We start from the raw sequence: 16,838 nt of genomic DNA, 5'->3' as shown, positions 1-16,838 counted from the left end.
ATATTTGTCAGTTCACTCTATTTGATCGACATTGGGTTTGACTTTTGGCCAACTCCGTATTTGAAGTTAATGTCGTAAAGTGTAACGTTGAGACGCATCGCGATTATGTCAGTTTCATAATATCTACATGTTATTGTTCATATCAGTGCATTTATTTTATTAGATGACTTTTATTAAAGCATAGATTTAAACTAATAATTTATGATTTTTACGACAACGGTAAACTATTTAAAAGAACGAAAACAGCGAAAGCAGTCATATTATCAGTGGTAAGTTAGCTAACGCCTTTTTAATTTTGCGTGCATTTTGTAAATTTATTGTATGTAGGCCTAATGTATTATGAGAACAGGAAACCAAATTGAGAAATTGCGCTAAATACTTAACAGTGACATATTCCCCAGAAACAAACGAAAGTGAAAATATTTTTTTAGAATCGTATGTCAACCCACATCTTCCCTTGCCAAGGGGTCTTCGTTCCGCTATTATAGTATAGGAAAGGAGTGCAAAGATTGTCAACCCAGGGACGTATATACTTTTAAAGTTATAGTATAATAACATAAGTCCCTGCACCATCAAGCTAATTCGGTTGTACGTGCATACATTAAATAATAGCTATGGAATATTCAAGTCAAACAAATGTGATTTAGAGTTTTTTTTTAGTATGCAAAACTTACCAAAAAATATTTGTTTATTATGGGGTCCAGATAGGGCCATTTCAAAAGCCAATAGTATGTTCAAAATGAGTTCCATCAAACAACTTGTGGTTTCGACTGAGAAATCTTGGAAATTTTTCATACTTTTGAGTGAACATCGTTTGAACCCTGAGGTATTTATAAATATCAAGCAATTAAGCCAAATGTGAATCCAGAATATCTTGGGACAGAGTATAGCGTGATGGCTATGGTTTTGCAAAGTTGTGTTTGTGTCATGGTGAGTTGTGCAAATTTGCTTAATGCAGTAGCATGTTGTGCAAAGTTGTGTTAGTGCAATGGCTACTTTGCAAAGTTGAATTTGCAAGAGATGAATCAGAAGTAATGTTAGGGTGTTTTCTGACAGAGTGGTTGCAAGATGGTTATTCACAACATGTTGAACTTTTTGCAAATGGACCTAGCCAGATATTTTAGTTTATGAAACAAACTTTGATTGTTATACAGTTCTCAGAAGATTGATTTTTATGTTCAAGCATTTATTCTTCTTGGCGAAATGCAAGAATTTGCTAAAACATGAGTCAATCAAGTCGTACATGTATTTTCTCATCATTAAGTGCTGAAAATTGATTACTGGTAAGTCGAGGTATTGTACAGTATTTATCAAGTTCAACAACAACAGTTAGAAGCAATAGTCATTGACTACTCAATACTGTCTAGTCTATAATTGAGAGAGAGAGAGAGAGAGAGAGAGAGAGAGAGAGAGAGAGAGAACCTTAAAGGGCAATTTAAGAAAAATTAGTCTAATCATTTTATTGTTTACTGAAATAATGTAAAACTAATTGCAAGAGAAATACTTTTCTGTAATGTGTGAAGTAAGAAGTCAATGAATATAGAAGAGAAGAAAGTATCATATGCATTTTGGTGCATAGAACATTTCTGTCAGTTTCCACAGAAAAGGGGTATAACTCTTGTCATTTTTTCTACCCAGAATGAATTTGGGGGGGGGGGGGGTTATTTAAAACCCCAAACAATGTCATTTATAGTGTTGTCCTGGTGATCAAATTTTAATCGATGAATAGTGGGAAAGATGGTCGATTTATGATTATCAATTTGAGATTTTTTTAATCGATTATAAATAATCAGTTTATTACATTAATACTTATACCTATTGTTTTCTTTTGGTATAGGCTATCAAATAAAGTAAAGATCTGTCTATTAAATCCTTATGCATTGATTTGTTCATAAAATTTAGTAAGAAGGTACAAACTGCCATAACCAATTCTTTGTATGATATGATTAGAATCGATCTGAATGAAAATAACATTTTTTTCCTTTATATTACGTATTAGTATTCAATATTCATAGATGAAACAATCAACATTATCAAAATGAACATAATACATGTAATACATATGTACTAGTATAAACTCAGATTCACTTCATCTGTTCATCTGAAATTGACATTATCCATGTAAAACAATATTTGGTTGCTATAAAATATAAAACAAGAGATCTCATTTTTTATTTTTAAAGAAACATGTCATCAACAGTGATAAATATGTTCCATTCATTCTTCATTCTTAAACAACAAAAGACTATGGGCTGGAATTACCTTGATAAACTCAGCAATGCACAGATCTTATTCTTGAGTCAGAACTTGTATGAGAAATAAATACCAGTATATGAACATTATATTTTTGATGTACATTTATATACATGTACATATTGGCATTCTGAATATATGCTAACTTGACAAACTGTGAAACAAATTTTACATTGTTTTTAAAATTTTCTTGTAATTGGAGAACTACCTGTAAGCACGTTGGAAAACCCTGAGATATGACTTGGATCAAGAATAGAAACTGAAACTAACTTTTAACTGAAAAGTGCAGTCTAATAGAAGTCCAGGTAGGAAATGATGTTTAAAAGATTGTTTGAGTAAACGTTTATATGATTAGATAACATTAATGAGTTTTGATTAAATAACATTATTGAGATTTATGCAAAATGCATTAAGATTGAATCAGCATGGTTAAAGAACAAGAAATGATGGTATCTTCTTAGAGAGCATTGTCTTATATAGACTCTAATTGGAGACAGAGTCCTCTGACTTTTACAAACAACTTTTTAGAGATACATATGTATATATGGAACTAATGGGGAAGAGGCTCAGAATAAATACATACAAGTGTTGCTCGTGTTATTTAGAAGATCCTACTTACTTGTAATATATATCTTACTTCCTCACTCTGGGTAATAAACTTATGCTGTGTCTCCAAACCAGATTATCATTATATAGTATTAAAACAAAACGATTCTATTGATACTGATGTTTTTATATAGAACCAAAACATCTTATTACATATAAGCACAGAATTTTTTCCCTCAATGTTTTTGAAAATCATTAAGTTTTCTAAGGATTCTGCTCTATGTGTATTTTATTCATTCATTCAGTGTTAAGTTACCTCAGTGTACCCAGTACAAATATGTCTAAATGCAGGTCCTTTTATAGATAGATAATTAAAATTTTCTTGTATGTTTTGAAACTGCATCGCAAGACTGTAGCATCAGAATATCAATAAAATCATTTAGGCCCAGCTTTAATTAATTTTTTAGCACATGATGGGAACCTGCAGTGACTGTAAACAAAGAGATAAATAATTGATAAAACTCCAATACCAGTGTAGTCTTTTGCATAACTTCCTAAAAGCATGATTGCATGGAAGGAAATACAAGTATAGACCGTCATTCAGGCTGAGTAGCTCCAAGTTTGACGGAAAGATCGTGAATGACTCAGAATAACAAGTTTCTGACTTCTCATGATATTTACTGCTTCATTGAATCGGAACTCACCGGTAAAGACACTGAAAATTAACGTGGGCAGGGCATAAAAAAACCTGAGCCACGGGCCATCAATAAGATGACAAGCGATTTGCACTAGGAATGTTTCTTAAGGGCAGTGTTGTTATGGTATAGTAAACACAGAGAGAAATAGACTGTGAAGTGGGAGAGAACAGGAAATATTAAGTTTACAAGCATTTCTTCATTGGGAGGTAAGCTAGCTGCCTTGTTGTTATTTTTTGCATTTATTAGAGTCATTGTTGTGGATGTTTATTGATAATTGAATTTCTAAACAGTTATGAGTCAGTGCCCAGGTTTTTTTTGTTTTGCTTGAAAATTTCTGTGTTAATGTAAGATTGGCATACCTCATTGATCAAAAGCATTTCATTATTCTTCTGAAATGTTTTAAACATCTGTGGTTGGACTAAAAGCCTCAATGCTGCAGACATTTTTCTCTGGTCCATGTGAAATCAATACACAATGCTTAAGTTGTGTTTGGACTGAAATCACAATGCAGAAAATTTTCTCATTACATAACATTTATGATTGGTCTTGACTTGTAAGTGCCAAAATATGCAAAATCTGCAAAATTTAACTCAGCAGGAACAAAAGCAATGCCATTTATCTTAATTTTTGATCTGAAGATATGATTAGCAAAGATTTATTGCTGAAGCTAAGAATTTCCCAAAGTAGAATCTAGGTACGTGCAAACAACTGCAAGCATGCTGAGGAAAGTTTTTTGATCTTTAATTAATGAATTGATTTAACGTTGTTGTATACTCTTCATGTCATTGTATCATGGATGTGAGAAATTCATCACTTTCCTTCCTCTCGTGGGTAATGTTCTTGGAAAGCATTCACCCAGTTTCCATCATTAATACTGGAATAACTATGAAGTGAATGGCTAACCAGATTTACATTAGCCAGATCTGTGTTTCCTTTGTCAGGGTCTGGCTTTTTATCATCACCTCTGGGTCCTGATTATATTACATAGGCATTGATTTTCTTAGAAATATACTGGAACTGTCACAGGACTCCGACTGGAAAAAGTCGCTGATTTATCTTTTCCTGAGAGTCATCAGACATATCAATTGTCTATGTCGCACTCAGAAGTAAGAGATTTGGTGCTTCTGCCATCAGCTGCTATATTCATAACATATGTAGACGTGTACAAATTGGTAATTTTATCATCCCTTGGTAAACATCTACTGTATGAAGGCTACCTACATTATACCGGTAATAATTTAACGAATTCCCCACCCAATATCATCAGATAAAAAAAAGAAACTGCTATGTTATTGCAGCAAGGATGCATACAAGTACATATACTGACTATGCATATGATGTATAATATGGTTTATTCCCTCAAATTCTCTGTTATATAGTATATTATTGTTAGATTGTATTGACATAACAAAATTATTCTCTTGATAAAAAAATCAGTTTTAAATAGCATTGAGGTCCATATGTATTTGAAAAAACTGTATTTACAAATCAACCTCATTTTATACTTTTTACTTAGGTACATGTTTTATGCATCACCACAATATGTTATAGCAAATTTCTTATCTTATTATAAGAAATAAATGTTTCCATATTGTTATTTTCCTGGGTACTTTCTTGGGCACATGACACCGTTCTACTGTCACCCACAATGATTCTCCCCCTGATTGCTTTCACTGCACTTCACAGCGAAATATGATTACAGTAAATGACTCTTAATGACTTCATGTAGTAGGTCCTAGAGACAATTATAATGAATGATTGTTTGAGGATAATGTTCAAAGACTCGGAAAATCAATTCTGCTTGGAAAAGCTAGGAGTCAGCAAGCTCACCACGAAACATGTACAGCCTCCAATGGCTACTCTTATTTGCAATATTAATGAAAAGTAGTGTATGAAATTGTTAAAAGGAGGAAGAAAATTAATGAAGGAGGGTTAAACCTGTTAAAGGTGCACAACGCCTGTGGGTAACAAGAATCAGTCTAACACCAGTTTGTTTTGTTTTGATTCAGAAGAAGGAATTTGAACCCTCATATAGGTATTATGCCATTTTGTTTTTTTTTTTGCATTAATAGAATCACTTGGAATAACTCTGTATGAAAGTTTTTTATCATAAGAAATGATTTTTCTGCATATAGTTTGATAGCTTCTGTGTTAGATGGATATTAAACTTGGAAATTGATTGATGGGGAATTTGGTTTAGCCAGGTAGTTTTATTATCTGCCTAATTAAAGCACTATATCATATCAAGTATGGTGATCGAGGTTTTGTTTTCCTTCTATTAAAATACTGGAAACAGTTTGGCAGTTGAATGGGTAATAGGGTGGAACATGTGCAATGAGCTTAATTGTGTCAAGAATGTGACATAGTTTTGTTTTGTTTTGTAGGAAGAAAACCACAGAGATGTGTGGCTGTTGCTCTGGGAAGGTAAGTTCTGTGTTAATAGAAGGTTTATGCTTCAGAATATTCACCTGTCCAGTATATACCATACATACTACCAGGTAGTAAACTGTAATGTTTTACAGAGAATATTAGTTTAAATAAACATGCAAATTAAATGTTCATGCCTCAGCCACACCTTATTCAGGTATCACTATTAACTGTTGTCCAACTTGTTCATTTAATACTTAAATGTTGAGGTCACCTGCTTTTATGGATCTTGGAGTTTTATTATGCACTTTTGAACATGGATTGGGAGAGCCTCCAACCTTTAACTGCTTTCTGTTTCCTTTCTTAATACGTTGGATGATATTTAGAATTATTTTTTGGTCTTCTTTTTCATTTGAATAGAAAACTGCATATAAATCCTACCTTGCTTGTGATATTTTTTTCAATCATGTGGGAATAAAGCCATCCATCATGTCTGAGGTTTTGATCAATATAAAGATCAGATCAGTCAAATGTTGGGTCAGAAAGAATAAAAAATAAAGCTTTATATCAGTATGTAGCATTTTGAAAACTAAGTCAAATTCCCTGTAGAGTCTAGGTTACTGTAAACATACTATATTTAGCATGTATGATATTTGGCTGGATATGATTTTTCAACAAAATAGTGTTGATTTGATTTAGAGCATTTCTGCATGTACGTATGTATCTACTTAATAATGTTTAAATATTTTAGATTAAGTGATGTACTTGATATAGCGGACGCCTTTTCTCACCAAAATCGCTAAATAGAATACACAGCCAAATGTAATATGTTTACAGTATTTTTTTAATCAGCCAGAAGCTATCAATCAATCAATCAATCAACCATGATTGTTGAATGATTCCAAGTTAACTAATTACTAATTGAATATTTAATATTAATTGTGGAAGAATTATTTTCAATGCCTTTAAAAATTCAAATTCATCAATCAACGTGGTATTTCATTTAAAACCTGCTTTTAAACTACACCCATACAATTAAAACAGGAAACAATCGATTAACCCCAAGGTTTTGGAGAAGCTCAATTTTTGTTAAAATAGCTCAGTGGTTGGGGGCTGCATCCTCTCTGGTAATTGGGAATTATTTGATCATTACTCCCTTGGGCCTTGTGACAAGAGCACTCTGTCTCATCAATATTTTATATTTGTACGACCTAAAAGCTTCACACTCACCACTAAAAAGCCAGACCGGAACACTGCTTATATTACATTTAATGTCTCAACAGAACCTGAGGTAATTTGCATCTACACCAGTTTGTCCCTGGTTTCCATGGAAACTAATTATAAGATCAGTAAACATATCAAATATTGTAAATTTTATGGAGTTTAGGGGTTTTTCTAAACAAGAGCTGAACATTTTATGACCATTAAGGTATTGCATCAGTGTGTTTGTGCAGCTCTGGAGTTGTCAATGCCATGTTTTAATTTTTTACAGGATTCTGCGGAAGATAAAGCCGATCTTACAAATCCGATTAAAAATCGAGGATGCACAGACATCATCATTCTGATTTTGTTTGTTCTCTTCTGGGCTGGCATGGTTTGTATTCAAACAGATATTACATTTGACATTTTATATTCCATGAATATTGAATATGGGGGTTTTCATTCAAAATTGCCATTATCAAAGTATCAAGGCAATAATTGGTATTGGCAGGGCAATAAAGATGAGTACACTGTCTTTATAATTACTGCAGGATTTTGTATTTCTGAAGAAAAGTGTAAATATTTATTATTACCGGGTATATAAAGAGAGTCAATATTCTTATAAAATTCTTTGATGTTTAAAATCTTGTCTTAGTTCTGACGTACAGCTCAATACATGTACCGGTATTAAGCACCAAAATCAATCTATCTACCATGATAGTTGTTTTTCAGTTCATAACATTCCATGCATGTGCTTTGCACATTGATATTTTATGGATCAGAAATTGGTCAAGTGTTATATATCTTTTTTATAACTGAATTACTAGATTTCTCTTGTATGGACATTTTATCCCAATGTACACATAAGAACCTGACTTCTTTGATTGCATAGAATTATTCCATAGAGAATCAAGGAATCCATTTCTGAAATCTTAGTTGCATTTTTATCTATAAATTTTAAAGAAAGAGATAATGTACCTGAAGGGATGAGCTTCATTTGATGTATGTTTTGAGAGGTTTATAGAAGTAATCTAAAGAAGGATAGTTTATTTTAAACTGGTTCCCATAGGAATTTATATTGGTGTTGAATGATTTTAATTCTCCTCTTTTGTTTACTGACAGATATTTATAGCAGCCTTTTCTATCACACATGGAGATGCCTGGAGACTTGTGTATGGATACGACAGCTTTGGTAACACGTGTGATGAAGATAACACAGGAAAGGCAGTGGAGAATGTGTCCTTCTCAGGGATGAACATGGAGGGCAAAGGGTAGGTCATAGGTTGTAGGCATGGTAACAATGCAAAGAGGGAAAGTCATAGGTTGTAGGCATGGTAACAATGCACAAAGGGTAAATCATAGGTTGTAGGCATGGTAACAATGCAATAAGGGTAGGGCATAGGACAGGTTGTTGGCATGACAACAATGCAGTAAGGGTATGGCATAGGCAGTAGGCATGGTAACAATGAAGTTAGGGTAGGGCATAGGTTGTAAGCATGGTAACTTTGAAGTAAGGGTAGGGCATAGGACAGGTTGCAGGCATGACAACAATGCAGTCAAAGTAGGGCATAGGTTGTAGGCATGGTAACAATGCAGTAAGGGTAGGGCATAGGTTGTACAGATGTAGGTATGACAACAATGTGCTTTTAGCGTATTTGTATCTTTGCTTTTACTTTCAATAGATTGTACTTATTATGCTATAGAGTATAACAGGTTACATTTGTCATTAACATACATTTCTTTATCATACCATTTTTTCTCACCTTTTCACCAAGGTTTTGAAAATTAAAAATGTTGTATGCTATTTTCTTTTCTGTAGGTTCGTGTTCATACTAGACATCCTCGATCCTGTGAACTCCATGAAGCTGTGTGTGAACAAATGCCCGGGCCAGGATCTGAACACCACTGTGGATATTGCGAGATTCGCAGTGACAGAGGGCTCGTACCTGTGTAGATATGACATCAAAGATACCGATTACTCAGACGACCTTGTGAAGAAAGGAATATGTCCTGGTAGAGTGTTTGCCAGGTAAGATTTCTTATAAAAAAAACTACCAGTAGTAAAGACATTTTACCAGTCTAAATACTTTTGTCAATTTTAATTGAAATTTCTCTTGGAATGAAGTTTTTCATGGATATCATATATTTTATATTTCTCTTTATAAAAATATTTATGTTTACTTAAAAAGTTTTAGAATTACTTGTATTTGATATCTTATATATATGGAATTCATGGTTATCAGTGCATTGAAATTCATGAGCTTACATTCTATTAGTAGATCATTGTTTATTTAAGATTCTTAGCAACATTCTGAATATAAGTGTATGTTCAATTACATTACACTGTATTATGATCAATTATGAAATCTTATACTTTTCATGTTCAAATGGTCTAGTTCTAATACATATCATTCATTTTCACTTGAATTTTCAAGTATCGTATTAAGTAGTATCTTAATGGAATTTATATCCACTGTGTTGGCCAACTATTAAAATCTTTGCACTAATTTTAGTCTCTATATGAGTTGCATTTGACAATTTTTATACTCATGTAATGAACTAGCAGTTGTTATACCATTAATTAACCTGGTAGACACTATAGCCAGTAGATCAATGTAAACAAACCAATATTGTATTGATAGCAGATGTACTGCTACTTCATTTGGAGGCTGCAGTTGTATTATGCAGCATCAATATACTTTTTGACAATCATTATGATAGATTTATTCAGAACTAAATTGACCTATAAGCATTGATTGTGTACATCTAGTACTTTGTACCGGTAAATAGTGTTAGTGTTTTAGCTAAGATCTGTAAGCCCCCCCCCCCCCCCCCCCATTAAACAAATAAAACCCAAAACCACTGTTTTTTGTCTACAATCTCTTTCCTAAAGTACCGGTAATGTGATCCATCATTGACTGTCTTGTATTGTACTACTTGTAACTTGTATTTTAATATAAAATTGCTGAATGAAACAATTCTGTAGATCTGAATAGGCTTAAATGATTGTTTAGTTTGTCATTCAGAAAACAAGATGCCAAGATAAAGTTTATATATAGTAATGCCACACTGTACAACAATCACTATAAAATGATTTTCTTTTATAGTTGGATAACAACATCATTGTTAGTTTATGCAATAGTAAAAGTCAAATTGGGTTTTGCATTGCAGTGAATCATTGCTCAACTATTGTGTCCCTTCATCACTCAAGAGACTGGGATTCGACTCACTCAACACTCTTATGGTTTTCTTTAACCAGTTTGATAGTTTTCATAGAGTCTTAACCGACCTCATTAAGTCATGGCGAGAGATGATAATCCTTTGTTTCGTAGCACTAGGTACTTTGATTTGTGTGTTAACCATGATTTCATGTAGATGTATAAGTTGCGTTGGCAGATCTAGAGCAAGAGAAGGAGGTAGAAAAGTGCCACGTTTGATAGCCACTCACCATAAATGTATGCATTTGTTTTAGACCCTTCTTCTAGATCTGCCAATGATATGAAAGGGGTGCTATTAATTCAGACTGTCATTGCACAATTTTTATGTTAAACATACCATTTTATCATTTCATTTTCAACTGTAATATTTTTATTTTTTGTCAAAGGCTGACTTAACTAATAATGCGGATTTAGTTTTGTGGACCTTTCCTGTGTTGAATTAATGACACACCTTTCACTAATCTTTTCTTGTATATATTCATTGTTTTATTTGTTATTGATTTGGATGATGTCAATTTTTCAGTGAACCGCTTCTGAATAGATGTGTGCCAAAGCAGATTTTTAGCACTGCGGGTGACATTTTTGCCAAATTCTTTGATTTCGTAAATTCAAGTGACTTATTCCAAAAAGTTTTACACGATTTAATGACAGGCTGGCGGGAAATGCTCATCCTGTGTTTTGTTGCGTTAGGTAAATGAACGGCTTTTTGTAGTTTTTATGGGGGGACATGCATTCATAATATACTATGTAGCATAATAAAAGCCTTGTACCGGGTATTTATTGTTGACATGTCTTATATATTTCTAAACGCCCTAGACTAACATGGGAATGGTTATGATCCTTGCTAGTTTGGTGAATGGCATACATTGTTTGTATATTTCATTCATATTAATTTATTTATTCCTATATACAACACACATACATATCAATACTTGACTCAATATATAGACAAACTAGTGTTAACTTTTTGTTTTGAAGTTGTCATTTCATTGGATGTTTCCCAATTATTAAGATAGTTTTTTGTTGTATACACGCAAAAAAATATTGTGATGGGAACAGTTAGCTAGTAGATTGTAGTCTTACGTTTATCAATTTATCTACAAAAAAAACCCAACAATTTATCATATCTGATCTAATTGTAGTGGAATTTTAGAGTGTAAAAAGTTGCATTATGAACAATTGTGAAGATTCTATCCAAATTAAATTTTCTCTTTTAAAAGAAATTAAATATCACATAGGCATTAAGCTGTTGTTTGAACTGCAGTAGATTTTTAAAGTCTTCTGGTTTGCATGTTTAGGGCTGATGGTTTGAGTGTAGAAGCAGTTTGCATGACTATTTGCATCTTGTTGACAGGGAAACAATGATACACATTCAGATTGTTAAAGTACCAGGGCAGTCAGACTTGGCTTTATCAGTAATGGATCTACTGATAACATAGATTTGTTGCATGTTACACTCCAATGTCTATCACATAATCAATTCCCTGCAATATTGTTCTAATGGCATGAAAATTTATCCCTATTTCACTTCACCCCTACATGTAGCAGAATGTCTAATGCTGAATTTAATTTCCAATAAATATCTTTTATTTGATAATGAAAGAAGGTAAAGGTAGTGGAAAAATCAATGCCAGCAGAAACCAAGATTTAGATCAATAAAAATGCAATTATCTAGGTTTGATGTACATAATACTCTTATTTGAATTGTCCTTTGTAACAAAGAAAATGAGAAGTCTTGGTTTCTGAGTATTGACTTTGCAGTGAATTCATCATATCTAATTGGATAAAAAATTAGAAAGAATATTTTCTCATATTCAATATTGTTAATTCTCTTTTTAATCTGTTCTATATTTATCTGCAAGTGCAAATTTACACATCGGTAACATTATTTTAACTACTGTAACAGTTTGATAATAAACTGCTTCTCAATATATTTTGTGAATATGATTGTCCACTACCCATATTTCATTCTTTGCCTGGGTGTTGCAGGGTTTGGGGCCTTGATGGTCCTTCTGATCAGATTCCTGGCGTCCGTCATTGTTTGGTTCATCATCACCATCGCTATAATAGGAAGCATTGGTGAGTTCCTTGTAGTTACTAAAATTGTTTTGATTTAAATTATTATTTATATCTTATAAGATTTTCATTATATGGCAAATATTACATTTCTCAATACATGTATGATAAAGTTGAATACATGTTATAATTCACTAAATTATCTGTAATATCTTATTATTGGTACATATATCTTTTAGTTAAAATAAATTGTTATCTATTACAAATCATCACATGGTTGAAGTTAATGAACCTATGTAACATCTGATTCCATGCAATTTGTAGCTGGCACTGCGGGCCTGTGGTGGACGTATATGGACAAGAAGAGGTTCATAGACGATAAGGAGGATGACAATATTCCTCTGTTGAACGTGGACATTGACAGTGAACAAGCCTTCATGATCTACTCCATCATTGCTACTGTACTGACAGTATGTACAAGTAAAATTGTCAAGGTCCAGAATTACATGTCCACGTTAGAGTATTGTCAATTTCCCTTTTCCTTAAACATTAGAATAGCCAGTACATGTATTTTATTAATTTATTGTCAACAGCAGTGTAAAATTTTACTTTATATAATTAACACATCACAACAAGTGATTTATGATTTCTGCTTGAAGATCTATTACTTATGGGTATAAATGTATGATTTTGTAGGTAATTCCACTGCTGGTAGTGTTATGTGGGTACACATGTATGTACGACTTTGTAGGTAATTTTGCTGCTGGTGATCTTGGTGATGAGGAAACGGATCGGTCTGACAGTGACGCTGTTCCACGAGGCGGGCAAGTGTCTGGCTGATGTCCCCATCCTCCTCCTCCAACCTCTGTGGACCTTCATCATCCTGGTCTTCTTCTTTGTCTACTGGATCATCATCCTGGCCTTCCTCGCCACAGCGGGTAAGCCAATTAGTTTATCATCTTTTGGCCAGTTTGTAGAAGCTAGATGTTTGTCAATTATTTTCACCACATGATTCACCTTCACAATCTACCTTTCTGTTTTAGAATAATTTTTGAATGAGAAAAATGGGAATGTTTTTCTGTTGAGCTAAAATGTTTGCTGTATTGTAAATATGTATGTACCATATATGATTAATATGTATCAAATTTTTTTTCTTAGAAAAAGCAACTGTGGACAAGACGACTGGCTTTGTGAGATACACAGAACATGAGAACGTGTCCTACTTGTGGTGGTATCATCTGATTGGTCTCATTTGGACCAGTGAGTTCATCATTGCATGTCAGCAGCTGGTGGTATCTGGAGCAGTGGCCACCTGGTACTTCACTAGGTAACAATCATAGTACTGATATTAAGATCCACTTGTTGAGTCAGTATCTTTTGCCATGTGAAGACTTTTTGTGGTATAATTAAAACAATAATTCAACTACAATCACACATCATTTATTTACCACAAGATCTCAAAAGCACAAAACAGATCACTGGATCATGAATTCTACTGTTAATTTATTTCTATTTCAGGGACAAAAAAAATCTTTCTTGCACCATATGCAAGTCTACCAAACTTTTGATTTTCCACCATCTTGGATCTGTAGCATTTGGAGCATTCATCATCACTTTAGTAAAGCTTCCTCGCTGGATTCTGATGTATATGCAGAAAAAGTGAGTCAGTCAGGATGATAATTATCCCCTTGTTTTAGAATTTTTTTTTAATACAGTATATTCCATACAGTAGGGATGTATTCATATACTTTTATAATATTTTCTCTTGTTTTCTTTAGAACAAAGGGTTCCCAGAACACTTGTGTCCAGTACGCAATGAAGTGCTGTATTTGTTGTTTGTGGTGCCTAGAAAAGTGCTTGAAATATCTGAACCAGAATGCTTATACTGTAGTAGGTAAGCGGATGATATACACTGCATAAAATCATATACTGTTCCAATACATACCTGTACACATACACAGATTTAGAGGGGGAGTTGCCCCCCGCCCCCTCTGAAATTTCAAATTTACATAGTAAATTTACCAAAAATATGACTCAGATCCCCTGGAAAATTTAAATATCATTGCCATAAATTTCATCACAATACTGTTGTAATAAAATTTTCAATTCCATACTTACTGCTTGTGTCACCTTTTGAGTATAGATCAGTAATAAGAGTATTAAGTACATGTATGTTGATTCAGTTCTCAATGAAAAATTCATTCCTGGTATATTTTTTTCATTTCAGCAATTCAAGGTACAAACTTCTGTTCCTCAGCTAAAAAGGTAGGCATAAACTATAAGACATTGTATCTCCTGAAAAACTGCAGATAGATCATTAAATTTTGTAAATTTTTTTAATGAAAATTTTAGTGTAAATTTTGATGAATTAAATATGGTACTTTGACATTTCAGGCTTTTATGACCTTAGTCAGCAATGCTCTCCGTGTGGCTGCCATTAACAGTGTGGGAGACTTTGTGTTGTTTCTAGGAAAAATCGGCGTCTGTGCAGCAACTGGTGCTGTGGGCATCTTTTGGTTCAAGGTCAGCCTCATTTTATTCACATTTAATAATTTTATCTCCACTTGACTTTATCATTTGTAACTTTGATTTAAACACAACAAATTTGCATTGCAGTCTAAGGAGGAGCTGAACTACTATGCTATTCCAGTGCTTCTTGTGTGTATTTTTGCGTACTTCATCGCACATTGCTTCCTCTCTACATATGAGGTAAGAAAATTCTCCCATTCATATTAAATCTTACTGTAGTTGGCTTCGTAGAAGACACAGAACTTTTGTAGAGAATGACATTATTGGATGTTTTTGTTTTACAGATGGTAATTGATGCTCTTCTGTTGTGTTTCTGCCATGACACAGACATCAACGATGGCTCTCCCGAACGCCGATACTATGCTAGCGTGTCACTCCAGGTAATATCAATGTATCTAATATATATATACTTGTAAAATCTACAGATTAAGACAGCCAAAAAAATTTAATCAATCATAGCTGCCATTATCAAATAATGGTGAAGGAATTTTGATTCAAAGTTCAAATCTAGCACATGTTTTAATTCCAAGTTTTTGGCATGTGCTAATTTTGAAGCTCAAGGGCCTGTCAACTGGGATATTCCTGTAGAGCTAATGTTCTGCAGCTAAATCAATCAGAGAGCAGGATCCTCCCAGTAAGAGTTGTTTATAAAGGGAAAGAACTTTGGTATAGTAGTTGATATACACTCCATTGTTCTTTTTTGTAGAAATATATAGAAGAAGGCAGTAATCAGATCACTGCAATCTCTAAAGGAGACGAAGAACCGGCCAGTCCAGAGGCAGCCAGACTATAAACAGCTCAGCAGGAGGAGAGATGGTGAAAGGAAAGAGCCACTGATCGGGGTATTGTGCTGTGATCCAATACTCACAATGTGTTGGTCATCAAGGAGTAGTACAGTCATCTAGATTTAAGAAAAAAATACTTGTCATTGATTGTACAGATATCAATGTGTACAAAACTTGTGGCACCACCCATACTACCGGTATTTGTAACTCTTATAAAAATAGTATCCAAAACTAAACACCGTGTAGATGACTGACATTGACCTTCTTAAGTTGTGTGTACTTAAAATAATATATGTACGAAGGCTTCATTTACATTGTACTGTGCCTTTGAGTATGTGAATTGACATAAACAATGTATGATCCTAAAGGTGTGTCTATATGAGGTTGTTGATTTGTCTTTACATTTATTCTTGGTGCATTAAATCATGAACTTATTTTCTAGCTTTGTAAGAATCATGCATATAGTAGCTTATTGTATATTTTTTTTTATTTTCTTACAATAGCCATAGATTTTGCAGTTGCCTTTAATAATGAAAAAATAGATAGTTTACATGTATTTTATGAATTGATATAGTTGATTTTGTTTTAAATGATATATTTTTGGTTACTGTACATGTTTTTATAATACAATACAATTTTCATGCTAAGGGCACCTGTTTTCTAAACAGAATATGTACCTCCTTTATTTGACTTTGTCTATTTTGTTATTCTTTTTTAACAAAATGTGAAAAAAAATTAGGAACATTCTTCCGATTCTCTTATTGTGAATCTCGAGCATACAGAGCTGCAATGTATGAATTTGTAAGTAATCTAAATGAAACAGAGCTTGCCAAGTAAGCTTACTCCAAACAACAAACACACAACAGTGTTGTCGGACTCATTAACCATCTTTTTCCTTCTCATGTCTTGCATGTATACATCAGCATCCATAAAATGATTTAAATGATGCACGGATGTGATAAATGTGCAATATTTTACATGATGTACACATTACTGGTGCAAGCAGGCTGTTTATATGTATTCAGAGTATGGCTTTCACATAAGTTGCAAGTTTTGTTATTTATGCTGTGCAGTAATAATGTTTATAAATTTTCTCTATCCTGTTCAACCAAGAGCTGTTATGAACATAATATTTAAGAATGACACATATAGTCCTGTATATTTTTTTTTCAGAACAGTAAAATAAATGCTTTAATAAACATATACCAGGTGTATTATTTTTTTTA

At 33.2% G+C, this 16,838-nt stretch overlaps 1 protein-coding gene across 6 annotated transcripts; it reads left to right on the top strand.

Annotated features, from left to right (window-relative positions):
- Window positions 1–153: 153 nt before the first annotated feature.
- Window positions 154–16,817, top strand: LOC105319804 (choline transporter-like protein 1). 6 transcript variants are annotated; one of them, XM_066065630.1, is made up of 17 exons: window positions 154–269; window positions 5,882–5,921; window positions 7,357–7,458; window positions 8,187–8,335; window positions 8,884–9,093; window positions 10,806–10,972; window positions 12,272–12,361; window positions 12,623–12,768; window positions 13,050–13,236; window positions 13,457–13,625; window positions 13,817–13,957; window positions 14,077–14,192; window positions 14,526–14,563; window positions 14,693–14,821; window positions 14,915–15,007; window positions 15,112–15,207; window positions 15,534–16,817. In XM_066065630.1, the coding sequence occupies exons 1-17, from the start codon at window positions 202–204 to the stop codon at window positions 15,618–15,620; spliced, it is 2,028 nt and encodes a 675-aa protein (XP_065921702.1). In that variant the 5' UTR covers window positions 154–201; the 3' UTR covers window positions 15,621–16,817. The 6 variants fall into 6 exon arrangements, with proteins under 6 accessions (XP_065921702.1, XP_065921703.1, XP_065921705.1 ...); XM_066065631.1 differs by lacking the exon at window positions 10,806–10,972 and adding an exon at window positions 10,236–10,402; XM_066065633.1 differs by lacking the exon at window positions 154–269 and adding an exon at window positions 2,481–2,558.
- Window positions 16,818–16,838: the final 21 nt, after the last annotated feature.

This window comes from Magallana gigas, chromosome 7 (genome assembly GCF_963853765.1).
Source record: "Magallana gigas chromosome 7, xbMagGiga1.1, whole genome shotgun sequence".
In the NCBI taxonomy this organism is placed as follows: domain Eukaryota; kingdom Metazoa; phylum Mollusca; class Bivalvia; order Ostreida; family Ostreidae; genus Magallana; species Magallana gigas.
The sequence above is the reverse complement of the archived record's forward strand: the minus strand, read 5'-3'. Positions and strand labels throughout refer to the sequence as shown.